This window comes from Artemia sp. Qi Xiang Cuo, chromosome 13 (assembly GCF_049724085.1).
Source record: "Artemia sp. Qi Xiang Cuo chromosome 13, ASM4972408v1, whole genome shotgun sequence".
Lineage (NCBI taxonomy): Eukaryota > Metazoa > Arthropoda > Branchiopoda > Anostraca > Artemiidae > Artemia > Artemia sp. Qi Xiang Cuo.
In genome coordinates this window covers 40,993,669-41,020,230 of record NC_142806.1, presented here as the reverse complement: position 1 = coordinate 41,020,230, position 26,562 = coordinate 40,993,669, and the positions used below count along the sequence as shown (strand labels likewise).

General features: G+C 35.8%; 1 protein-coding gene across 1 annotated transcript; it reads right to left on the bottom strand.

Annotated features, from left to right (window-relative positions):
- Window positions 1-1,382: 1,382 nt before the first annotated feature.
- Window positions 1,383-26,562, bottom strand: Rrp47 (Ribosomal RNA processing 47). The gene is made up of 3 exons (XM_089098829.1): window positions 26,298-26,562; window positions 5,626-5,801; window positions 1,383-1,855 (listed from the first exon to the last, which is right to left on the bottom strand). The coding sequence occupies exons 1-3, from the start codon at window positions 26,343-26,345 to the stop codon at window positions 1,444-1,446; spliced, it is 636 nt and encodes a 211-aa protein (XP_088954955.1). The 5' UTR covers window positions 26,346-26,562; the 3' UTR covers window positions 1,383-1,443.

The window sequence follows — 26,562 nt, the reverse complement described above, 5'->3', positions numbered from 1 at the left end:
CCACATTATAGTCACACTTGTCGATAAAATCAAAATTACGCATGACTACAGCGCCAATTACGTTCGCCGTTCGTAATTTCTCGAGTTGAACGTTATTCAACTTTCAAGCATAAATTTCTTGACTGATCAATCAGAGTCAATCTTTAAGGCACACTTTTTGAAACTAGAAAAGACGGAAACTTAGAACAACGGTTTTTCTATCTGGGAGAGGAATCTGAAAAAAAGTTAAGAAGTCTTAGCATTAATAGAGAACAGTTGGACACAAATTAATGTTGGGGAAAACTCTTTAAACTAATTTCTTGCAATTTTAATTTTTTTGCTTTTTAAATACAAGTGTGACGCTAAAATCAAGGAAATTGCCATGTCATTCATGATATTTGGCTTTCGTTATCGATAGATGTGACTATGATGTGGCACGGGCATAAGAGGCCTCATATACAGTATAATTTCTGTTCATTTAAAATTAATGTTGCTTTTCCCTATAGCACTGAAGCAGAGAAGCGGCTGTCCTCATGAAATACTCGTCTTGTTTCTTCTGGTATTTTCGTCGGCCTCACAAAAACCCCCAATCTTGATTTTCTTTTATTCTTGGTTTCCTTAAACTATTGCTTTCTTATATGCAATAAGGAATTCTGTCCATTTTCGCTCAGAAAATGTGAATGTATTTTCTTGAGACTTTCTCCTACAGCACTAAAGAAGGGAAGCAGTTGTCCTCACAAAAAATTCGTCTTGTTTCTTATAGTATTATTGTTGACCTTATAAAAACACATTTCGACTTTCTTTTCTTTGGTTTTTTATTCTTTGTTTACTTAACCTATTGCTTGCTTATTTGGAATAAGGAGCTCTGTCCATTTTCGTGTTTTTGCTCAGAAAATCTCATAAACTGTTTGATTCCATTTTTTTCAATTTTGTTACTGAAAATATTGAAAAAGGCTTATTAAATTGCATTAAAAAATCAGATATCTGGTCATTTTGATACCCTTAAGACATCTGTTCAACATTTCGAGGTACCCATTTTGTACTTTCTATATGGCTACTCAATTTTGCATGTGGGGGAATTTACCAAAGGGGGGGATTTTTCTGGGGGATGCCTAGCAACCTTGTCAATGTATATGGTTGATGTACTTTTCCACCGAGATTCTTCAGAAGGAATTCTCTCTCTAATGGGAAAATCAAGGCCAAAAATTGTACTTGTTTCGTATTTTCAGTGGCTTTCCATAGAAAAGTCCTCTGACCCCCGCCACCATCAAAAGGGCTAGACCTGCTTGTACCTACTCTCAATATTGAACATTCCAAGACATAAGAAGGACCATTTAACAACTTCTAATTTAGGAACCACACATTGATGAATCTGGACCTGATCTGCCAATAATCAATTTAGAAAAAAGACATCGTATATTTGTACAATGTTAGAATACAGTAATAAAATATCACAATCTTATATCATTTAGACTCCTCTTTAATTTTCTTTAGTAAAGGTGCACCTTCTGAGCTTTTAGGTTCCCAAAGAGCATTGCTAACAAAGCGTTTTGCTGCCCCTTTATCCAAATGGGGTGCTTTTGGTTTATCTCGAAGTTCTTTTACTCTCTTAAAACTTTCTTGTACTCTGTCAAAATCTTTTTTTACTTCATAAGTCTTGGGATCTATACCCTGCACTCGCAACAATCCCCAATACAGAGAAAGTAAAGTATAGACACTAGTAAGATCATGGTCCGCTTTATCTAATGGAGACAAAGATGAGTAGCTTTCATCATTTAATTCCGTTAGCTTGGCTATATTTTGCTCCACACTTTTCAGCACCTCTGAGAATTTGGACATCTTAGCTGCAATTTCTGGCGGCAGTGCCATAATTTTACTAAAAATAAATCACATGAATTACAAATAAAAATCAAGCGATGTTAAATAAAAAAGAATTAAGTTAAAGGAGTGAAATTTAACACTCCACAACTACTGAAATTAATACATTTTTTTTTTTACTCAGGTTTAATCAAATCTTTCTTTATACCAAGTGAGTACGATTAGTTTAGGATTCAAAGAGTTTGCAAAACAATTTTAGTTTTAAAGGCTTCATTGACCAATTATTCCAGCAGGCAATAAGAGGGAAAACAATTAAAAAAAACCTTCTGTATCTTTAAAATCAAATGATGTACCAACAAGTTTCAATGTACCAAAAGTTTATAAAAAACAAAACAAAAAACTAGCAAGCAAGGGTTGTACAACATGTCGAAAAGACAATTAATCTAGGGCATCTGAGGGATAAATGAAGCTAATTTGCTGTTATATGTAATATGAATGATAAACTTGGTTTGTTACAAGGGTATTATAACTGAAGTAATGCCAAGCATTGGGCTTAAATTTAACAAAATGAAAAAAAGAAAGTTTTTATTTTTGCTATTACAGTTGAAAAAAAAAAAAAAAAAAAAAAAAAAAAAAAAAAAACCATAGGCCCATGACAAAATATATCAACATGAGAACTTTCTTTAGAAGTGCTTGATTTTCGAAATTTATTAAGCATACTGATGTGGGGTTGCTGTTTACACAAGTTGAATATCTTGCTTTGTTAGCAGACTTTGGCTGTATGGCCATACCTTTGGCAGTGGTTACAAATCATAACCTGAGCTATATATGATTGAACTTTGTTTTTCTAAACCAGGGCCTGCAATGCATTTGGAAAGATCTATTACGGGAGGAGGAACTCATCCTCTTTCATCTTTTTAGACATAAAATGAACAAAGAGAGGGTCAACTCCCATGATTCCTTGTCAATCAAATTCTTCCATTAAACTTTCAATAGTAAAGATATCTATATCATAGAATGCAAATCCCTCAGGCAAGGTAACTAAGGCCCGGCTTTTTGCTGAAAATTGTAGTAGTTTGTGGTGTTTGAAGCACTTTAACAGTTTATTTTGAAGGGTATGATGTGCATGTGTTATCACATTACATTCAAATACACAATTGTTGATGGTTTCATTTTTGATATTGCAAGATCAGCAGTAAGAGGGTAAGTGTGTTAGGCCATTAGCATTGGAGATGTGACAAGGAAAAATCTGCGAGTTAAGGCCATTTGAGCCTCTACAGATTCTATAATAAATTTTGGAGAAACGTTTGGTGAAAAATGGAGATACTTTGGTGTATTACTTATCAGATGGACCTCTGATAATTTCCACCAAGAAACATCCTCTTAGGGGGTAGCAATTTCATGTACACAACAATTACCCATAAAACCTAAGTGCCTAGAAATATACAGGAGGTACATTTTTACACCCTTAGAAGCAACTGCATTTGTAAGTGTTAGACTGTAAAAAATATATATGTTCAACTTATACTAAGAGACCAAATATAGAGGCCTAGGGCTTGGCAAATAATCTGAATACATTGTAATTTTTTATTTGTTTTTTAGAACTAGGTGGGAAAGTATTTGCAATAAATGCTAGGGCCGTATTTATAGCATTTATTTCAGGAGACATATCAAATTATCAAACAGTCTCTTGCCTGTTGCAATATTGAGGGAGGGAAGATATGTGCCACACAAAATCTTTTCATTAATTTTTGAATCATCAACAAAAATAGGGTAATGCTCTTTATATGTAATTTTATCAAATTCAGCCCAAAAAAATTTCTGGATATTAGACAGGAGGAGGAAGTTTGTTGGCCCTGTACTAGTAATTCTCTCCTGGGAGATGGGTTGGTTTCAGTGAAGTATTTTGGAAGGGACACTTTCTGCTTTGGGGGGATGGCTGACTGATGTTCTTTACATGGCATTGTTTGTTTTTTTGCTTGTTGGATTTGGAATGTGTTGAAGAGCTATTTGAAGATTGGGATTCCATTTGAAGAGCTAAGGCTTGCTTTTGAATGTTGGGCATAATATTTTGTTGTTAGATGTGTAGGGGCGTTTGAATTTTTTGCAAATCAGTTGGTCTTGGGTACAGTTTAGTACTTTACAAGGATGGGCGTTCTTGTGTTTACTGCAGTATTGTAGAATTAATTTACATGACTTGGATGGGTGGCTACGTTTCTCACGTATTCGGCAATGGTTAGGCTTAGGTTTGCACAATTTATGCAACTTCATTTTACCAAATAGGAATATCCGCACAGAGGTAGCATTTCTGGTTTGCCCAGTTGAAGGATCCCCACAACTGGGATTGGGTTGCCATTTCTGTCAGGCAGCCATTCTTTTAGCTCAAGATTTGGTATTCTTATTGGAATATTACATATAACTTTGGTGAGATTGTGAGTTGTAGTCCAGTTGCAGATTTTTTAGGATGTGTTTCAAATTTATGATTTCCTCTGCAATCTCCGAATTATGGATAGATGGTTATTAGCAATGAACCATCATGGTTGATGTTGTTTGAGAAAACTGATTTTATTGTTCTAAAAATTACTATTTTTATAAAAGCAATTTTTAACTTCAAAACGAGTTTCAGTTGATATCTAAACTTTAAAAATGTGCCATGGTTAGGTGATGGGAGGTTCTTGAATCTAGGAGGATGGTTTTGATGTGTCAGATGTTTTCTCTTTTCTTGAGTTCCTTGAAATGACCTTTGAAAACATTGTGGTAAATATGCAGAGAAACAGCTCTCCAAAGGAGATATACTTAAACAGAAAGAAAGGATTTTTAGATTGCTAATTTCATGCTCTTTCTTTGGCTAAAGTTTCATCTGTGACAATCTACCCCCCCTCCCCGTGGTCCGAATGCAGCCTCAAGATATATATAGATGACTAAAACAAAAAAACATTAAACAGTGATATTTGTACTTTATAATAGTTAGATTATCATGAATCCTTCCATTATGATTCAAATTTAAACTAATTTAAAATAGTAATTTTTATTCAATATTCAACACAATCAGTCAAAAATAAACTGGATATCTTCAAGTCTACTCAAAATAACAACTTTACAATAGAAAAACAAACAGAAACTACGATGATAAAATTCCACTTAAGGGCAGGGAAGATATTTTGAAGCATTTACCTCCACTCCTTCCCCCTCCAGAGAACACTAATCTATGATCACTCTTAACAATTTTTGTGCTATTGAAATGAAACTTTGCGAAATAGATCTTCTACTCATACGAGGCACAAGAAGAGTTTTTAGCCTTATATCTTTGCACAATCCCAATCCATATGGTTTTTAAGATCTGTAATTCTATTTCCTAAATTTAGAAAACACCCGTGTTGTGACTTAAAATTATACTGCAAGAGAAATTGCATTTTTAGAAACTAAGGCCAACATAAGAAGAAACTGAAAACTCAAAATTAACCCTTAACTGGTAGGGTGGGGTCTTTTTGACCCCAAGGACCCTTTAAGAGTGTGTTCCTCCTATGCCGTTAGGAGCAAAGCGCTGCTTTCTCGTGTATTCTCCGGAAACTTGGTGGTGTTGAAGCATACAATCAGTCGTGTAGCTGGCACCAAAGGCAGAGGAGGTAAGAGCGGTCTGGGGTCATTTTGACCCCACCCTACCATTAACGTTACAAAAAAAGGAAAATGAAGATTTAGTTTTTTGAAGAAATATGATATTTGTTGCTAGTATTGCACGTTTCTGTCATTGCCAAGAATGACTTAATTGCTTTTTGTAAATTCTAGTTGCATTTCACTTTTTAATATCTCGGTTTTGTCCTTTTTCACCTTTTCTTTCCGGATTTCAGTGTCGAAAAGTGACTCACATGGAAAACTTTTACATTTTCTTTTCTCATATAGATGGAATGGATACCCGAGCTAAGAAGCGCCTTACAGAGGAAGATATCATTCAGATACTTGAAGAAGATGACGATGACGATGCAAGTGGTGTTTTCCTTCCTCACCTGAAAATTGCAATGGGCGAGAAATTATATAATAATTTATCCATAATGTCTGCTGAGTAAAATGCAATAATCATGGCATTAGAACACCTGAAGGAAAACCAACCTTTGATTGCAAATTCAAGTAATATTATCATATATTCTGACTCTTTATCATGCTTTGAGTTGCTGGACTTGTTTCCTCAGCATAAGCTCGACATTGACATTCGCCATTGTCTCGGTATTGTGGATAATTTTGCTTCAAGTGGCATAGGAAGTTATCTTTAGTATATTCTTAGTCATTCTGGTAGAATTGATAATCATCAAGTTGATGAAATAGCAAAAACTGCTATAAATATTGACCAGCCAAGTGGGAGACCAATCCCAATTAGAGATATTTACCGATGGAGGCTATCAGATATTAATTTTAATAAGATTAATCCTATCCTTTCCCCATTTCCCAATAAGTATCTTTCTAAAATTTATCATAGAATTCGTTCTGGAAAAAATGGACTAAATTTTCTTGCATTCTCATATAAGCTTTCTAATTCAAGTGGTTCAATTCCCCTGTCCCCTCTTTGCAGGCATTGTAATATGAATAATGAAACAATAGGCCATTGCCTATTTGAATGTAATATGCTGACGTCTGCACAACACACCTTGCTTTGTAAACTATTAATATGCTTCAAACACCACAAAATCTCACTATCAGCCAAGAGCCTAGCCAACTATATCTTGCACAAAGAGCATAGAAATCGATATTTTTCATCTTAAATTTGAACTCATAGAGTCAAAAGTCTATTAAAACATATCTGAGAATATCTAATAAATAAGAGACAACCAAGCCAGTAGCTCTGTAGCCCACAGAGTGAAGCAAAAAGAAAAGGGCTAAATAGTATCAACTGAATAGCCCGCCTGCTGTGAATTAGAAGAAGAAGAAGACAATTTATCAAGTGGATCCGACACCCAGAACGACGATGACTACAGACCATCGAATGACGAGCAGGAAAACCTTGTTCCAGATGAAATTTCATCATCAGAAGAAAGCGCAGAAGAATCCAATGAAGCTACCGCTCCTTCAAGTCAATTCAGAGAACAGCCATCACCAGCTTCAGGTCAGCCAGACCTTGATGATGTGCCTCTTCCTCAGAGAACCAAAAGATGGACCCGCAAGGATGTCCTACTAGGACGTGACAGAATAAAAGTGGTCCAAAAGTGCACCACCCCCGAGCAGAACCCAAGGGACCAGCACGCATAGGTCAACCTTTGCAACCAGAAACTGTTCGGGGTCTTCATTTTCCTGAAAATATTATTGATGCAGTGGTGGAGCATACCAACAGAAAATGGATCTCTGTCGTGCGAATTTTGCAGCTGATCTACTGGATAAGCAGACATTTACAAAGCCAATTGATCAGGTAGAAGTTCGTGCATTTTTTGGTCTCATATACCTTGCCGGAGTTTTCAAGTCAGGAAACAAAGATGCAACTGGCCCATTTGCCAGCGATGGGACTGGGAGAGATATTTTTAGAGCGACCATGAGCCTGAAAAGGTTCCTCTACATTGAGGCCTGCCTTCGCTTTGACAATCCATCGACTCGTCTAGCAAGAGGAACGCCGCTTGGACCAATGTTCGATATTTACGAGCAATTTTTTGGAAACTGCAGCAACTTTACTCTCCTTCAGACATCGTCACTATCGACGAGATGCTTATCGGGTTTAAGATAAGATAATATTTATTTTCCAAAGGCTATCACAAGCTCTAATAGAGCCGAATTCGCTTCATATGTCAAAAAAAAATAGACAAAGCAAAATGAAGAAAAAAATAATATAGCAAGAAAAGGAACACCAATCAAGCATAAAAATGTTCGATAAGAATTTAACAAATGGCTGGGATAGAAACAGAAAAATAGAAGACGGGGTGGGGGATAAAAGAAAACCACAGTCAAGAAAAAAAACATTGCCAAAATTGTGTTCAAGGTCAAATACATAAAATTAAAAAAAAAAAACACTTGAAAACAAGCCAAATTAATTGTCAAAAGATATATTTACAATTAAAGAAAGGAATAAAATTAAAGGACAAAAATATTTAAAATTAAAGGTCAGAAAAGAAATTCAACATAAATAAGTATCAACAAAAGGGAAAATAAAAGTGACAGAGATAAAGAAAAAAAAAAAATGACGCATGATTATTGTGAACATACACAACAACTAAAATAAGGGACGGAGGAGTTAATTTTGGTACAGAGCATAATTCAGGGATTATTTAGGTGTGCCAAAATACAACGGATAAAACATTTTCGGAACCTCTCAGTAACGGTAACGACAGGAGAATGTAGGAATTACTAAGGATACTAGACAGAGAAGATGGGCTATAATGGGGTCATGAAAATAAGGGAAGATGTACTCAGTACGCGGATTTGATATTGCAGCGTTAGTAAAACGCAAACAAATCGGTATTCTCTTTCCTCTTAACGTGGTAATACATGCAGATTTAAGGAGGAATGAGTATGGAATTTTGCTCTCTTTATAGATGATCCTGAGCGAACGCTTTTGGACCGACTCAATTTTGTCGCTAAGTTCGCTTAAAAGATGCGAATGCCAGATAGGACATGCATATTCTAATAGCGGCCTGATAAATGATAAATAAACACGGAGGGAATGCGTCTTTGGGCAATTAAATTTGTTTAGAGTTTTTAAAATAGATAATGAAATATTTGCTTGTTTAACAGTATTAAAAGCATAAATGTCCCATTTAAGATTTTTTTGAATTTGTGATACCAAGGAGTTTAACATGTTTCACACGCATGTCGGGTGGGATAGGGCAAAGGAAAGCGGGAGTGGATTTCAAAAAATTTATCGTCATTATATTTTATTTGGTGGAATTTACTTTCATATTTAGGTTCTTAACTTAATCTGAAATGTGGGTTAGGATTCCGAGGGGGTCACCTTTAGTATTCCTGTGACATACTTCAAGGATCGACAAGTAATCCACGTATTTCCACCTTTGGGGAAAATCCCCACCAATATAGTGAATCATGACTAGAAATAAAAGTGGTCCCAATAAGGTTCCTTGAGGAATTCCACAATATATAGGGAGGGGGTCAGAGAAAATATTTTTGTATTTAACAACTTGAGATCTATTCGAAAGAAACGATATACCAATATTTACTAACAAAGGAACAAGTTCAAAGTTAACCAGTAGTGAACGAATTAGGATTGTGTGGTCAACCAGGTCAAAAGCTTTTTGGAAATCAACTAAAACAAGGTTCAGCCAAACATTTGGTTTATCAAGGTTACTTACGATGGTATGCATTAAGTGCACAAGGTAATGGGTGGTGGAAGTTTTCCTTAAGTTACCAAACTGCCGGGTGTCAATACGCGGAAAAATTATATCCCTAAGCCAGTCACAGAGGAAACTTTCATAAAGTTTGGAAAAAACTGAATTGAGTGTAATGAGGCAAATGTTGGCGAAAGTCAGACTGGTGCACTTTTTTGGGACAGGTGTTATAAAACCTTGTTTCCAGCAACTTGGGAATTTACCAAATTTTGTGATGTGGCTGAAAATATTTGATATAGGGTCAGCAATTTTGTCTGAAAAGGCTTAATTAAGTCAACTGGGATGTCCAAAGGACAAACACTTGATTTTCTAAGCTTTAGAATTTTATTTATAACATCAAAGGGAGATATAAAGGGAAAGGAAGTATTGGGGGGAATAGTTGGACTTGAGCCAGTGAAAGGGAGGAGACTTTGCACGATGGAAGCAAGGTACAAGTTCAAATCGTTGGCAGTCTTATTAGGGGGTTCAGGGAGATGAAAATCAACTTCAGAAGGACTTTTTCCGCATGTTTCTTTAATTTTTCTGCACCATTGCTTGGGCTTGATAGAACATAGATCTTTGACTTTACTATTATAATAATTAGAAACTACTTTTCTTAATTTTTTTCTTTAGGAACTTCCTTAGACTATTAGCCTCATTAATACGACCTGCTTTGAAACAATTGATCTTTTTTCTTATAAGTTTTTTTTTTTTTAAAGACTCAGTAACATAGGGCTTATCTGTAGAACACGTTTTAAATTTTTTCTCAGGGAAGTGGGATTCATAATTACTCCTCAATAAATTTTAGAGGGACAGAGCCATGTAGTCAACGTCATTTGTTTGATACACAGTGGACCAATTTTCAGTAGTAATCCAGGTGCATAAATTGAATAGTCCTGAGTCAGTGAGAGGTCCATAAGTGGTTTCAGTTATAGAAAACAACTGTTTAACTTTAGCCAGCGGAGATAGGAAAATGCTAAAGCGGTAACTACCCCCTCGATGGGGCAGAGTGGAGATAGTTTTGTAAAACTTCAAAAGATTAGTGCAAATTAAATCAAGAGCAGTTTTGCCTTTTGTAGTTGGGACATTAACGACCTGTTTTAAATTAAAAGTATTACATCTAGAATTAAGTCTTATATCGTTTGTGTCACCCATCAGGAAAATTCCTGCGTTTGGGTATTTTGATAGTACAAAGTCAGCACTTGCATTTAATTTTTCGATAAAATTTATTTTGTCAGCGGATCTCTGATTAGGGGAGTAATAAAAACAACATAGGACAATTAAATTGAAAGGACGCGGCAAGACTTTAGGTCGAACACACCCACATAATCTCATCAAAGGGAGCAAGACACGGAATTGATATTTCACTTGGGTACAAGTATTACGGACAAAAAACAGAATTCTGCCACCTTTCTTACCCAGAGGGTGGTTTTCTGGTCTGAGTTTAATAAATTTAGAAAAATTGTTAATCTTTAACATGTGCAAATTTTGATCTTGAACTTCAGTAATAGCGATTACATCTAATGTGTATATTTTAGAAAGAGTGTCTTATTCATTAAGACTTTCAAGTTAAAGCTCTCGGTGTTGCTCAACAAAAGTGTAGGTAATTGAAAACGACTCTTCAATTTATCAGTTTTACACTTTACTTTTTTTATGTCAAAGGTGGGGTCAGGGGTTCTAGTGGAATTCTTGACGGGGGCTAAACTCGGATAGTAAGAACAAGGGACAGGGGGATCAAATCCATCTTTTTCAAATACAATTGCACTTAATTGAGCAGGTACTAGCGGAGACTCTAAACAGCGGTAACTAAGTAGCGGCTGAGTTTGGGGTGAACTGGAGGAATCAAGAGAGATGAGGTTATTTTTTCAGGGGAATGGTACGAAGGATTCACGTTGAGTGGGCACGAAGGTGGTGGGGAATGATAGATGGAAGGGTAGGAAAATGTTGGGAAGCAGCCAGAGAGGTGGGTGGGTTTATCTCTGAAAAAGAAGGAAGGGGGTAGGGAAGTTGATAGGGAGGCGGGGATATCATTTGGATAGGTACTCGATTGGTCAGGACTTGATGGCTCGTGGGCTTTCTTGTGTGTGAGCGATGGTCTAAAAAATATTAAGTAGGATTAGCAGAATTTAGATGGCCTCTTGGTAGCCCAGTTTTGTGGAACCCACTGCGACACTTGATGAGTAGTTGGATATGATATCTTACACAGCCAAAGCATCTTCCACTTGAAAATTGTTTGTAGATATCAACATGGGGATCTTTGCACATAATTTATGCAACAATTAAAAACATGAAGCTTACAAATATGAAGATGTTTACAATTACAAGACATACATCTACTGTCTAAAAATCTAAAGCATACATAACGTTGATTACACTTAAGATCACAAAATTCATTTTTTTGAATATATGATTGCATTGAGTGAGAATTTCCGCTTGTAAGTTCGACATCATTGTCAATTATTAAAGATGTGTGATTACCACTGGATTTCAAGAATAAACCATCTTCACTTAAAAAAAGGTCAGAAGCATTAGTTTGCACAACCATTTTAACCCCTTTAAAAAATTCTGACAAGGGAAGTTCACTAGCACTTGCTTGATTACATATAGTGACGTTTTCAGGTTCAAAGGGTTTTACAGTTTTTACGCAACTGGAAGAACTTGGATAATTCATATTTGGATTAGAAGTATCAGCTGAAGGAGAAACACTGGGCGATGTAGGGGATTTTAATGCATGTATAGCATCAACAATTGCTAGCTGAAAACCGACTTTTAACATTTTGATCCCATTGTCCTTGAAGAGATCACTTTTCTGACGTTCGCAAAGATCAGATAAACTATCATAAAGAAATTCAAGATTTGTAATCCGTTTCCTGAGATAGACGATTTCCGCGTCTTTTTTTAGGTAATCTTCACAGGTATAGGGCTCGAAGTCACTAGCCGTTTCTGCAATTCTTGTCAATTCACCTTTACTGGAACAATAGATTTGGGGGGTAATTTGGGATTGATGTGTTATGGTTATTTTTGCAGAATCAATCGATCCATCAGAACTATTGTTGACATTACTCGAAGCACATGGTATAGTAGGGGAATTTGTAATACCACTTCGAACGATTATTTCAAGTTGATTTTCGTTGGAGATAGATGAATTTTCTTCATCCGAAATAACGGGGGATTTTACAGCCTCGATCAGTTGAACCACTTCTGGTTTATTATCGATGGTATTAATCACGTCATTTTCAACCATCGACGCTCGGCATTGAACGCATAACCAATTAGGGTTTTTAAGGCGATTACTTTTTGTTATGCCAGCACAAGCAGAGTGCAACCAGGCATTGCACATAGAACACCGGAAAGACCCAGTTCCACATTTTCTGTAGCATTCATTACAAGGATGGGACATTCTAGGCTAAGGAATAAAAACGAGACAGACCTTGAATTGGAAGCTATATCTTCAACTAAAACCTGGTCGCCTAAGCCAGGATTAGCACTGGTACTTACTAAAGAAAAGTTCACAAGGCTGATCTCGCGTCTTCACTTAAAAATCACAAGCGTCATTTATTTCAAAACAAGACGTCTTGACAGGTCAAGATCTAATGGAAGAATGAAAGACTGTTTAGAGGCAGACATATGTACATTCCTACAAAACCCAACAAATACAGCATCAAAATGCAGTACCTAGCAGAACCCCATACTTTCTATCTCTGCGATGCGTTCATTTACTGTGGAAAGGAGGCCAAGCTGCTTGGATCCGAGTATCTTTTGGTACCAACTATGACAGCTCTTACTTTGAGGACCATTTCTGGCTCAGGCAGAAATATCACGGCCGACAATTGGTACAGTTCCGTTCAGCTTGTAGATGAGCTTCTAAAACAGAAGCTGACCTATGTAGGGACTGTAAAGAAAAACAAGCATGAAATCCCTGACAGTTTCCTGCCAAACAAAACTCGCCAGGAAGGGAGCTCACTCTTTGGCTTTAAAAGTGATGAAACAGTGGTTTCATGTGTGCCAAAAAAGCAAGGCCGTCATGTTAATATCATCAATGCATCACACATCTAAAGTCGACGAATACATGGGAAAACCGGAAATTATTGAATTCTACAACTCAACAGAGATCGGAGTTGACAGTTTGGATCAGAAATGCGCAAACTATACCACAAACCAAAGAACACGCACTTGGCAAATGGAGGTGTTTTTTGCTCTATTAGACATTGCTGGTGTGAACATTTCTGTGCTTGTAGATGAAACTAGCAATAAAGAGTAGAGCATTTCCCGCCATGAGGTCCTCATAAGGTTATGTATGGCTTTGGTCCAACCATTTTGCACCATCAGATCTTCAAACAAAGTTCTGCCACGAGAACTTTGTCGACTTACATGCCAGGTTGCTGGGATCCCCTTTGCAGAAAGCCAGACCACTGGGAAACAACATTCTGCAGCCAAACGAGCTCGATGTGGTATCTATACCAAGGAAAAAGACCGCAAGACTACCCTAAGCTGTGCCATCTCTAAAAATAGAAACTTTTTATTGGTTTCAGTGGTAGCTATTTCAATATATTTGAAAATAAAAGTTCATGTTTCGATCTAATTATTTTATTGACTGGTACCCTTCAGAAGATTGGGGTCATTTTGACCCAACCCTACCATGAGTGTTATAAAAACACCTTACCAGTTAAGGGTTAATGTAAAACATTTTTTCGTCAGAATTCTGATGGGTTTAGACCTGTCATGTGGGCAATCTTTGGAACTCTAGAAATAAGAAAAGGGTAGATATAGAAGCTTGAAAATACCTTCCCATAGTACATTTATGTCCTTAAATTCATACCTGAAAATTTTATTTCTTTAACTGAACTATTTTCCAAGATATTAAAAAGCTCCTAGACTAGTTTTCCAGGAATGTATCCAGAGCCTTATTGATCTTTTGAGAAGATATTTTGAAGCATCTACCTCCATTTCTTCTCTCTCTAGAAAGTACAGACCTTTGGTGACTTTTAACAATCTGTGTTACAAAAGTAAAACCTTCTAAAATACATCTTCTGCTCAACTAAGGCACAAGAAAAAAATCTGTAAATTATTTCTTACCTTTTAAATATTTGTCTTATGAAAGTGTAACCTTGAAAATAGATGTTCTGTTCAAATGAGGCACAAGACCCACATATCTTTGCTTAATCTCAATTTACTAGGTTCTAAAGATATGTAAATTTATTTGTTAATTTTAGTGAAAAAAAACCTTGGTATGGTTTAAAGTTCTATTGACATAACAAGAATTATATTTTCAAGAACTAAAATTAATGAAAAAGAGATAAAAAACAGAAAATTAAGGTAAAATGATTTTTGTCAGAATTCATATAGGTATAAATCTGTTATGTATGCAGTCTCTTAAACCTTAGAAATAAGAAAATAATAGACATAGTAGCTTGGCAATGCCTTCCCAGCACATATTTTTAGCCTTGGATCCATTACCTTAAATTGCAGCTTGGAGCAATCTAAGGATTTTCCTTGTGAAGCTCAAAAGTTGATGATTGAAGTTGTTTTCATTGTTGTTTAGTGAGCAAATACAGGTGGATGACCAGTAGCTTCTCAGTCGAGTTTACACTCCCTCAAGGGCCACTCAGCATCCAGCCTTTGTTCAAAAATGTCAACAGATTCAGCAGTAAATATGCCTTTGGAGTTACTTCCAACTGTTGGCAATTCTTGAGGAAAAGAGTTGAGTGCAGACTCTGGTTAGAGTAGACTACATAACAAGTAGCCTCTGGTTCTGACCTCTGGAAACAATAGGAAAGGTTTTTTCATTACTTAGTGAAATTTTTATTCACCAAACTCAACTGTTTTCCAAGACAGCAAGAAGCCACTAAACTAGAATTTTACCCTTATATTTGTGGCGAAATAGCGGAAATTAAATTTTCAAAAACAAAAGTCAATTAAAAAGATATTGAAAAACTCAAATGAAGGTAAAACATTTTGTCAGAATTCAGACACAGCAGGTCTGTCATGTAAGCCAATCTTTGGTACAGGTCTAGATTAGGGGATATTGAAAAGGAAGATTGTAAGAAAACAATTCTTACATTATAATAAGCAGAATAATTGTAGCTAACACATTTTGCATACAGCCCTGTTATACTTTATTCCCTCCCCTAATGTATTCAGCTGGTACCAGCACGGTATATGCAGTATGGAAATAGTTTTGTTCCCTTGTTCTTCCATTTTTTTAATTCTGCACCCACTCGTCAATAATAATATATATTTATTTTCTTTAGTTCATTATTCTTTTTATTTGTTTGACTGTTTAGTTTGAATCTGTGATATTCAAAATCAATGTATAAGTTTGCATGACAATAGCTATGGCTGTGACTTTCACACATTTTATATGTTTAGTGCCTTATTATGACAAGATCTGCTGCTGATCGGCATGACCGTTTTATGGTGTTTGAAAATAAAATCGTTATATTTCTTTATTTAATATACAAATATATAGCCCAAATGACATAGTTCCAATGCATTCTGCAATCCATGGATTAATAGTGTTGGGTGATATTCTGTATCAATATATCAAACCAAATATTGATATTGAAACGTAAATATTGACATCAATCAATCAATCAATTTATTAATAATAAAAGATAACAATTACAAAACGTAAAGTAATTACTAAGCCTAAGAAGCTTAGCTTGTAATGGGCCAACAAAAAAAAAATAAAACACTTTTATAAAGCACATATAATAAAACACATACATATACAAGCACATAAATAAAACCCACTGGAACAAGACCAGGACATTTATCAAATACGTGATTTAGAAGGAAATTTAACATATAACTGAAAAAGAATTTAAACGAAAGAGATAAAATTTAAGATAGAATCCAAAAAGATTTTAAAATCGGAAAAATATATTAAATGAAGAGAAAAATATATTAAATGAAATGAATTAAAAAAAAATAATCTAAAATGGAAACACCCGACGAGAAACTGCCTTTGCAGAGGGAAATAGAGGTACATCAGGATGGAGGGAGTTCCATAGTAGAACTGATTGAAAAACAGGAGACTTTTGAGCTCCTGTTTATGTTACATCAAAAACAATATTTGGAAATTTCTGACTATTTTCAGCTTTTCTGGAAATCTATCAGTTAATATCAAGCAGAAAAGATCCATCATTCAAAATTGCATGGGCCATAAAAGCGCCCATAAGTTAGCATGGTATTTACATGATGGTGAGACTGCTAACTTTATTATGTTATAGTAAACCAAAGACTGGGTTGACTGATACAAGATGCTTGGGTATATAGGTATGATTTTATTCATGTTAAAAATCTTCATGTACTATCTAGTAATGTCTGGGGTCTTTAGCTGAAATTTAAAAAAGCTATCACATTGATAGACTTCTGGATAAGAATTTGAGAGAAACTTTCCAGGAACCACTGAATACAAAAATGGAGAGTCTAAAATTTGACAATGTAGAACATGGATGGAATAATTTTAGTAAAATACTTTGTGAAGTTTCTGATGGTGTCTTAGAGAGATAAATTAAAAACACAGTTAGGAATATTAGTGACAATGGTTAATGTTCAGTAGAAAGAAGGAGGGGTTTGCACAAGAATTATTTAAGGGAAAGATTTATATGAAAATAAAATGAATATAAGGAGAGTGGAGAATGCACTAAATTGTGAATTAAGGAGGTCTGAAATGGAAGCCTTGGATAAAATTACTTAAGATCTGGAAGATGCAATCAGGTGACACAATAGTAATATATTGTACTAATATGTTAAAAATTGATAAGGAAGAGTGAATCTGAACTTGTGTCAGTTAAAGATAGAAATGTCCTACAATTAGGATAAGAAAAGTGTTGAAGAGAAATAGCCAGAACATTTTGAGAATGTGCTAAAGCATGACAAAGTTACAGGAAAAGATACAGAATAGAATGAATAATTTTGTGATGCTTTGGATGTGAAGGAAGATTTATTTTATGAGGAACAATTAGTGACAGTGGGCAATTAAAAACATTAAAAAATAATATTATCCCAGTTGCTGATAATGTGGCAAACGAGCCTTTTGAACATGGTAGTTGCAAAGTTAAGGATTAATCACTGAAGATTGTGAATATGGTTTTTGAAAAAGGAGGAAAACATAACCATTTTAGGTAAACCTTAATTAATCCTCAGTTTTATAGATTATTGGCAAGCTTTTGATTCAACTGATGAAAAAGCTTTAGCAAGGCTCCTATCCTTACATAGTGTGGAAGTTTTATACATTAAAGTGATTAGTGCTATGTATAACAAAAAGACTGCTATGGTTATGGCAGGAATTAACGTTAGTATCTATTTTCAAATGAAATCAGGAGTTAAACACAATTGTGTGCTATCTATATTTATATGGATAATTTTGATGGACTTTATCCTTAGGAGCAGAGCAAGGGCAATGGGAGACCATGGAATCAATTGGGGAAGTAAAACTCTATTAGCCTGCATAGATTGTGCTGATGATTTGAGCATTTCACATAAAAATGTTGAGTAAATGAATGCTTTTTTGGATGTTTTGAGAGTTCAGGGTGCAAGAATAGGTTTGAAACCTAAACTGCTTATAGCTGGGGACTTTAATTTCATGCAAATATCAAGGAAAGAAGGATTTAGTTACCATGAAGATAATGCAACACAACAACCATTCCTTGATTGCATACATGACACCCCCCTCCCATATCATGCTGTTGATAAACCAACTAGATATAGAATCTTCCAAAACTTAACCCTAATAGACATTGTTTTCCTTAATTGTCAGGACCTTTTGGAAAACATTGAGTACGTACCCACATTGGTAAGAGTGACCACATAGCTGTTGAAATACAGCTCTGTGTACAGATTGTGACTAATAGATTTGATAAAAAGGTCTTTGCAGATTACAAATCTACCAGGAGGGAACTTGAAATGGTGAACTGGAGTGAAATTTTAGAAGGTTCACTAGAAGAGCAATGAGAAAATTTCAATTTAACTGTAATCAAAATCCAAGACAGCAATGCTACTGTATCTTACAGGAGAAAGTCAATGACTATTCTGTACATGACCAAGAAAATGAAGAAGCAGCTGAATAAAATAAGAGATCTTGGTAAAAATACAAAACAACCAAGAGTTCAGACCAGTACAGGAAGTCCAAAAAAGCAAGAGATAAGTTAAGAAATCTAACCAGGAAACTTTACCAGAACCATGTAGCCACACTAGCTAAAGAAAGCAAGCATAACCTAGAGAAATTTTGGCAATATGTTTCCTGTAAAAGTTGTGGTTGGCAATCAATATCTAAAGCACCGTTCACAAGCGTGTCTAGCTATAATCCCATGTTTAGACACGTGTCTAGCCAGAATCCAATGTCTAGGCAACAACCATTCACAAGTAAAATTTGGCGCTTAGCTAGAAATTGAGTTCTAGCCTCTAGAACTCAATGTTTAAGATTTTTGATTACAGCCAATCAGAATGTGTCAAGATCCACTATTTTCATCATTTTTGTTTACATTTGTAAACTGAAATTTAATTTTTGTTTTCTTATTAATTTTTTTTTCAATTTAGGCAAATATACAACACCAGACATAATAATGAAGCACACTAAGGCAATTGTTTTGCTTATCTCATCCATTAGCTTGTGACAGTAAAAATAGGGATTATAATATTTGAAAGTTTTGCCCACATAAGCTCTGTTGATTGGCTAGAAATGACAATTTGAGACTAAATTTGTAGTTTTAGCTAAGCACCAAATTTTATATGTGAACGGTTGTTGCCTAGCCATTGAATTCTGGCTAGACACGTGTCTAGACATGGGATTCTAGCTAGACACGCTTGTGAACGCTGCTTAAACTAACTTCTGCTTCAGGAGCTGAACTAACAGATGTCAAAGAAATTGCAGATGTATTGAACTGCTAGTTTCTGTTACCCACTATTGAACCCACACAAATCCATCATCCAATGGAGCATATTGAGATTCATAGTTTTAACATCCTCAAACAACTTAAATTGCTAGATATCAACAAATCAGTTGGGCCAGATAGGTTACATCTTCAAAAGAAGTTGCTGAAACCATTACCAAGTCACTCTCCCAATTATTCAAAGTTTCCCTATGTACCAAAAAAGTAACAATAGATTAGAAAACAGCATTTGTCACATCTTTGTTCAAAAAGGGAAATAAAGCCAGGGCAGAAAACTATTATCCCATAAGCATAATTCAATTGTTGCTAAATCCTGGAAAGAGTGGTAAATGACTCTGTGATGAAGCATCTCAAACTTAATGGAATACTATCACCCAGCCAACATGAATTTCAATCCAGCAAGTCAGTGGAAACAAAATTCGCTGGAGACTTATGATGTAATAACAGACCTGATTGATCAGGGCCTACCAGTGGATGTCTTGTTGTTTGATCATGCTAAAAAGTTCCACAAATTTCCACATCTCCACCTAAAAATAAAACTAATCTCATGTGGAATTAATGCAGACCTTGTGGGCTGGATCTTAGTTTTTCTTACTGCTAAAACACAGAGAGTGAGGCTTTTTACTAATGAAGGGAAATCAATCCTCTCTGAGAGATGTGGAGTCACCAGCAGTGTCCTGCAGGGTAGTCTCTTAGGACCTACCCTGTTAAATATCTATCTAAATGATATTTTCAATTAGCTACAAGTCATCTCACTCTTTTTACTGACCACTCAAAGTTGTTTGGTGGAGTCAACCATGAAGTCACTACAAGCAGATCTTAACCATATTCAAAACTGGGCAAAAATATGGCACATGAGTTTCAATATAGACAAATGAAGCATTATACATTTTGGCAAGCCCAACCCAGGGCTTAAATATACTATGGTTAATCTAGCTATGAACAACACACACAAGCTGCAAAGTGAGGATGAAGAAAGGGATCTTGGAATTGTTGTTGGCAACCAGTGCAAAACTACAAGAAGACTGTGTCTCGTGCAAACTCTGTCCTTGGACTTTAGAAAAAAACTATTTCCAGTAGGTCTCCCTATGTTTTAATTAAGTTGTACAAGGCCCTTGTCAGGCCAGTGCTTGATTTTAGAATTTGCATAGCATCGCCAGGATACAGTGGTGATGTACAGCTTCTGGAAGGGGTGCAAAGAAGAGCTACTAAGGCACAAACAAAGATGAGAGACGAGCCTTATTATGAATATTTGAAGGAGCTGAAATTATCTACAATGGTTTACTGACAAAAAAGAGCTAATATGGTTATGACATAGAATCTTACTTGACAAGACCCCCCCCCCCCAATTCATTTGTCAACTTCCCAAAACATTGGCACAGACAGGAGGGGACATTCAAAGAAGTTGTTCAAGCCATCTGTCAAAACTCAACACTGACAATAGTTTTTCTCCTGCCATGTAGCAAACCACTGGAATAGTCTCTCAGGAACAAAAGTCTTAGCTCTCTATGAGAAAGGTTTCAAGAAATTACTAGATATTGAGTGGAATGGTTTTCCCTGGAAGCACCAGTGGGATATGTTTGATTTTTGACTATCCACATCATCAACTATGGAGCAATTCACAGTTCAAGATTGTTGTTGGAGCGGGTAAACAGCAGGAGTAACTATGACTCTCTTAATGATCCTCTTTGTTCATGGATCCTCTTTGGAGAGAATGGATACTCCTTCTGTTGCAGTCTTAAGCTTTCACTCCCATAGGGATGAGGGCAATGATGGACCATTAGGCAGGATAACATTGAGACCTTGTATCTGATTACTATGGTGACACTTGTGGTTGCTCTTAATTGAGTGACTGCTTGCAACTGCTCACTGTCAGAATTGAGCGTGCAATCAAGCTGAATGCTGGGAAAACGTAGTCTTCATCTGATCACAGTGTGGAAGGGAGATTACACTTGGGCCATAAGGCTATTACGGGACTGACGAGTGTAGATCTCTAACAGGGGGCTTGTATTGACTATGACCTACGGTTCCAATGGGAACCGCGCGGGTCCGTCAAGTGGCTTTGCTGCAGGCCATCGCACACTGTTGATTGGGGGTTGACTGCGGGACCTTGGCAGGAGGGGAGTGACCACAATCGTTATGACAGAAGAGAGGTTGTCCCGGAGTAGAGCATCATCTGTGATGAGCTATGTGTATGGGTGGGGCCTATCCTTGGATAGGGCCTATCCATATGGATGGGGCAGGTACAGCCATTTTCTCGTTTTGTGCTTTGGGGGTGACCCCGGGTACTTGGATGGAATTTGATACCACCAATGATGCTCGGCCCCCTTCACATCAGGGGGGCAAGTGGTCTCTCCAGACGCCCGGATACTGTTACAATACGCAGTTCCGACCTTCACGATGGTCTTTGCGGGAGTCCCTAACTCTCACTGATATATGTAGGAGGGAACTGCATGTATCACAGGGCCGAGGGAGGGCTAAGTGTTGCCAGTCAATAGCAACAACTGCTTAAGGCGTTCTGTTGGTATGATGGCAGCTAGGGTCCGGTGGTACCTCAATCGTAGGAAACCACCCGGGTGTACCAGGTAAGGGAGGTGCACCCGTTATATATCACCTGACTGAAATGTAATGAGCACAAATAAAGAGCAAATGACTGTCCATGTAGCCTCGGGTGCGGACAGTTTGCTCAAAAGCGCAAATTTAGGTAAAACTAATGGTAGGCAGACCAAGGTAAGTGAAGGTCATGCTGGGTAACAAGAATGTTGATCAGATGGATAAGTTCACTTACTTAGGGAGTATTATTAGTAAAAGCAACAGGTGCAGTGAAGATGTTAAAATTAAAATAGATAAGGCCAAGGGTTTCCCAGTTGAAAAAAGTGTAAACTTTTAGTGAAAGTAGGTTTTTCAAGGTTAGATCTACAATTAAATTCTAAAGATCTGTCAAAGAGTTTATGTCCAAGATAAAGCTCAGAATCCAAGGGAAATCAAGGGTTTAAAGCTTAAATTTCGTGGACCCTATATAATTTGAAATTTATTTGAAGATTCCCTATTCTTGGTACAAGAACTTTCAGGGACATCTGTAAGAAGAACAGTAGATGGTCGTCTGATAAAGCCTATAAAGGATTCAGAAGCTTTCTTACATTTGAATCCTATTTTTCAGGAGAAAATGATCAAAAAACCTAATATTGTCACTAGTAAATTCAAATCTAATGACAAAGAGAAAAGCAGCAACAGTTATAGCTTATGTCAATGTCCGGGTGAGAAGCTTTAGGTAGTTAAAAATTGTCTTGAGCAACCAGTAATAAAAAATAAATCAATATCAGAGGAATAAAAAATTGTAGAATTGGAGTTAGAGTGGGCATTGGAGAATCAATTCAAGATCATCTGTATACCAGATTCCAGTGGAGACTCCAGCAGTAACTTCAGAAATAATGGAGGATAGCTCTGTTTCTAGCGTACAGCAGGAGGTTCAAATAGAGAATAGTTTAGTTAGTTTAGAAGTAGATAAAGGGGAAATAGAGGTTGAAGTAGGCTCGAGTGGAGAATCAAGTAGTTTTAGGAGAAGCAATAGGAAAACAAGTAATAAGCCTCCAGGTAGTATTATCAAGAGTATTAAAACAATTATAGACATAAGTAGAGTAAGGTGGTTATAGAGATTAGTATGTTATTACAGTATAAACGGTGTTGGGAATTGATGTCAAGTAAAAATGAAGATGTAGCTAGGTTTTATGCTGATTAACTGGACAGGAGAAATGCTTTCTTTGAAATAGGAAAAAAAAGAGATAAAAATGATAAGCAAAAGCTGTGTGGCAACTTTTCTCTAATGATGTATTTAATTCCTTTTGATATCTTATAAACAGTAAAAGGTCCTATCACAATCCATTTTGAGAATATTTTTACGTTTGTATTAGCTGATTTGTGACAGTTTGTTTTCAGTTATTTTGTAGGCTTACTTTTTGGTATGTTTCAATTATTAACAGATATGTTTCAGTTAGTTCGGTATGCTACTGTATGTTTCAGTTATTATGTTTTCAATGTTTCCAGTTACTTTATATTTAGTTATGTCATTGACATTGTTATAGACTTTTTTATAATTGTTTAGTGCAACAAGCTTGTTAAAGCTTACCATATTTTGGTATTAATAAATAAATAAATAAATAAAAGAACCAAATAATTTGTGAAAAAAAGGAATTAGAGCTTTGGTAAAAGGAAACTAAGGGGAAATCTCATTGTGTTTCTGTTGAAGATTATCATTTTTGTTTAAGTGCTCTGTTCAAACTTAAGTTCTTTTAAAAGATATTCTAACAATGTGCAAATTTTTCTATTAGGCATAGCTATGTGAATTTTAAGCAAACTTAGCATGACAATATAAAGTGAAATGAAAGTGTCAATTGGGAAAATATTTTCTGGTGTCTTGTTGATTAAGTTTTAGTGTCATTATTTTATTTTATGTTGACTAATAACTTATCCCCAGCAATACTTAATTTTGCCAACTAGTTGGAAACAAACACTACCCCAGAAAACAATTTATTTTCTAACTAGTTGACTAATAACTTCTCCCCATCAACACTTAAATTTGCCAAATAGCTGGAAACAAACATTGCCCCAGAAAACAATTCATTTTCCAACTAGTTGACTAGTAACTTCTGCCCAACAAAGCTTTATTTTTTCAATTAGCTTTCACCCTGGCCTATTTATTATAGGCTGGGCTACTTGAAACTGTGAGTGCACAGATCTCTAAGAATAGAAGGGTAAATTAGTCAAATTTCCAAATATGGAAAAATTTCAGTTTAGCAGCACTTCTCAAAAAACATGGTAGGCTAATACAATAAAAATAAAAATTGTCTTACTTCATGCTCCTTTTCTATATATTACTTGTTATCCTGACAACAAAGCAACCCTCCCTCCCTGATGATCCCATCAATATATACAAAACTAAAAGAAAACTCCAAAAAGTGGAAGACAATTTGCTAGATGTTTTCCATAGAAATTGCCTACAGATTGTTCTGGGTACCTGGATGAATGACCATATTTCAAACAGTAGGCTGTACAAAAATGCAGTTCAATCCTGCTCTCTATGGCTATAATAAAAGAAAGGTTGAGACAGCTAGGGCACATTCTGCAGATGAAGGATGACAAATTGCCAAAGGTTTTCTTTTTTGGCCAACTGTCTAGGGCTAAAAGGAAAGCAAGTTGTCCTTGTCTGGGGTGAGAGTATGTCATAAAGAAAGATTAAAGGAAATGGGAACTTCCTGGGAGGGAAGAAGTTACTAGTTTGAAAATGAACTGTTTTCTGGGGTAATGTTTGTTTCCAGCTAGTTGACAAAATTAAGTTTTGCTGGGGAGAAGTTATTAGTCAACTAGTTGGAAAATGAAAGTTTTGCTGGGGTAACATTTATTATCAACTAGTTTTCAAATTTAAGTGTTGCTGGGGAGAAGTTCTTAGTCAACTAGTTGGAAAAATTAAGTTTTTCTGGGGAGAAGTTATTAGTCAACTAGTTGGAAAATTAATTGTTTTCTGGGGCAATGTTTGTTTCCAGGTAGTTGGCAAAATCAAGTGTTGCTGGGGAGCAGTTACTAGTCAACTAGTTGGAAAATGGATTAGTTTCTAGGGTAATGTTTGTTTCCAGCAACACATGAATTGGAAATCAAGTCTTTTGCAGTAGGCATCAAGACATGACCAATTGTAGGAAAATCCAAAACAGATAGTCCAAGTAATTGAGAGGAAAATCTGGGATAAGCCCTTTTTAGGATTGTATAAAAATGACGTTAGAAGAAGATTTGATAGCAAAATTCTATATAAGCCTATAAAGTAATTTTTTCTAATAGTCAAAGATAGAATCTCCTTTTTCAATAGGCTTTCACCCTGGCCTATTTATTATAGGCTGGGCTACTTGAAACTGTGAGTGCAAACATCTCTAAGAATAGAAGGTTAAATTAGTCAAATTTCCAAATAATGGTAAAATTTCAGTTTAGCAGCACTTCTAAAAAAACATGGTAGGCTAATAAAATAAAAATAACAATGTTCTTATTTCTTGCTCTCTTTCAATATATTAGTTGTTATCCTGACAATAAAGCAACCCTCCCTCCCTGATGATCCCATCAATATATACAAACCTAAAAGAAAATTCCAAAAAGTTGATGACAATTTGCTACATGTTCTCCATAGAAATTGCCTACAGATTGTTCTTGGTATCTGGCTGACTGACCATATTTCAAACAGTAGGCTGTACAAAAAATGTGGTTCAATCCTGCTTTCTAGGTCTATAATGAAAGAAAGGTTGAGGTGGCTAGGGCACATTCTGCAGATGAAGGATGACAATTTGCCTTTTTGGCTGACTGTCTATGGCTAAAAGGAAAGCAGTTTGTCCTTGTCTGGGGTGAGACAATGCCATAAAGAAAGATTTAAAGGAAATGGGAACTTCCTGCAAGGGGAGAAGTTACTAGTTGGAAAAGGAATTCTTTTCTGGGGCAATGTTTGTTTCCAGCTACTTGGAAAAATTAAGTGTTGCTGGGGAGAAGTTACTCATCAACTAGTTGGAAAATGAACTGTTTCTGGGACAATGTTTGTTTCCAGCTAGTTGGCAATATTAAGTTTTGCTGGGGAGAAGTTATTAGTCAACTAGCTGGAAAAATTTAGTTTTTTCTGGGGAGAACCCAGAAAAAACTTCATTTTTAATTTAACCAAAGTTATTAGTCAACTAGTTGAAAAAGGAAAGTTTTGCTGGGGCAACATTTATTGTCAACTAGTTTGCAAATATAGATTTCTCCTATACAGATGGGCCAAATTTTCCAACTAGATGAGTAAAATGCTTTTAATTATAAGTAGATTGGATAGTACCACTCTAAATAAGCTTATAAAGTAATTTTTTCCAATAGTCAAAGGGTGGAGTCCTGACTCAAAATATTTTCATCAATATATAAAATATTGAAAGAAAGTGTCATTATTTTGGTTAATCAAATTATTGTGCAACTTTATGGGATACCATTCAATTTACATGTACTTGGTCCAAACTGTTACAAAGTTTTGGAACTGGAACAAGAGAGATGCATTGAAAGAAGACACAGAAAATACCTAATTTTTGCTATATATTTGCACATTAGGGAAAGGGCATAACATAGTAGGGCTAGATGCAAAATGTGTTAGCTACAATTATTTTGAATAGCCAATTATAAAGTAAGAATTGTTTTCTTAAAATGTTTCCTTCTCAATAGATCCTAATCTAGACCAATACCCAATCTTCTAAGATCTAGAAATAAGAAAAGGTAGGCATGATACCTTAGCAAAACCTTAAACTAGAATTCTTACCCAGATTTGTTGTTGTTTGGGGTTTGACGCGTTCGACCAATCGGTCATATGCGTTCGTATCACTCAATTATTCTGTGCCTTCTGTAATCACTAGCTTGCTTGGGTGTCACATTAGTCAATATTCATTGAGCCATGTCTGGTATCACTTATTGTGCTATTGGTAGGGGGTCATTCACATGTAGCAAATGCCTGCGTCGAAAAACAAGAATCAGAGTAATTCGGCACTGCTTTGTCATAAAACAAATAAAATGCAATTGCAACACAA

Coding starts and splice junctions, on each gene's coding strand:
- Rrp47 (XM_089098829.1), bottom strand. CDS start 26,345: ATGACCGATTGGTCGAACGCGTCAAACCCCAAACAACAACAAATCTGG. Junction 5,802..26,297: donor CCAAACAACAACAAATCTGG/GTAAGAATTCTA, acceptor TGCAATTTTCAG/GTGAGGAAGGAAAACACCAC. Junction 1,856..5,625: donor CTGAAATCCGGAAAGAAAAG/GTGAAAAAGGAC, acceptor ATTTATTTTTAG/TAAAATTATGGCACTGCCGC.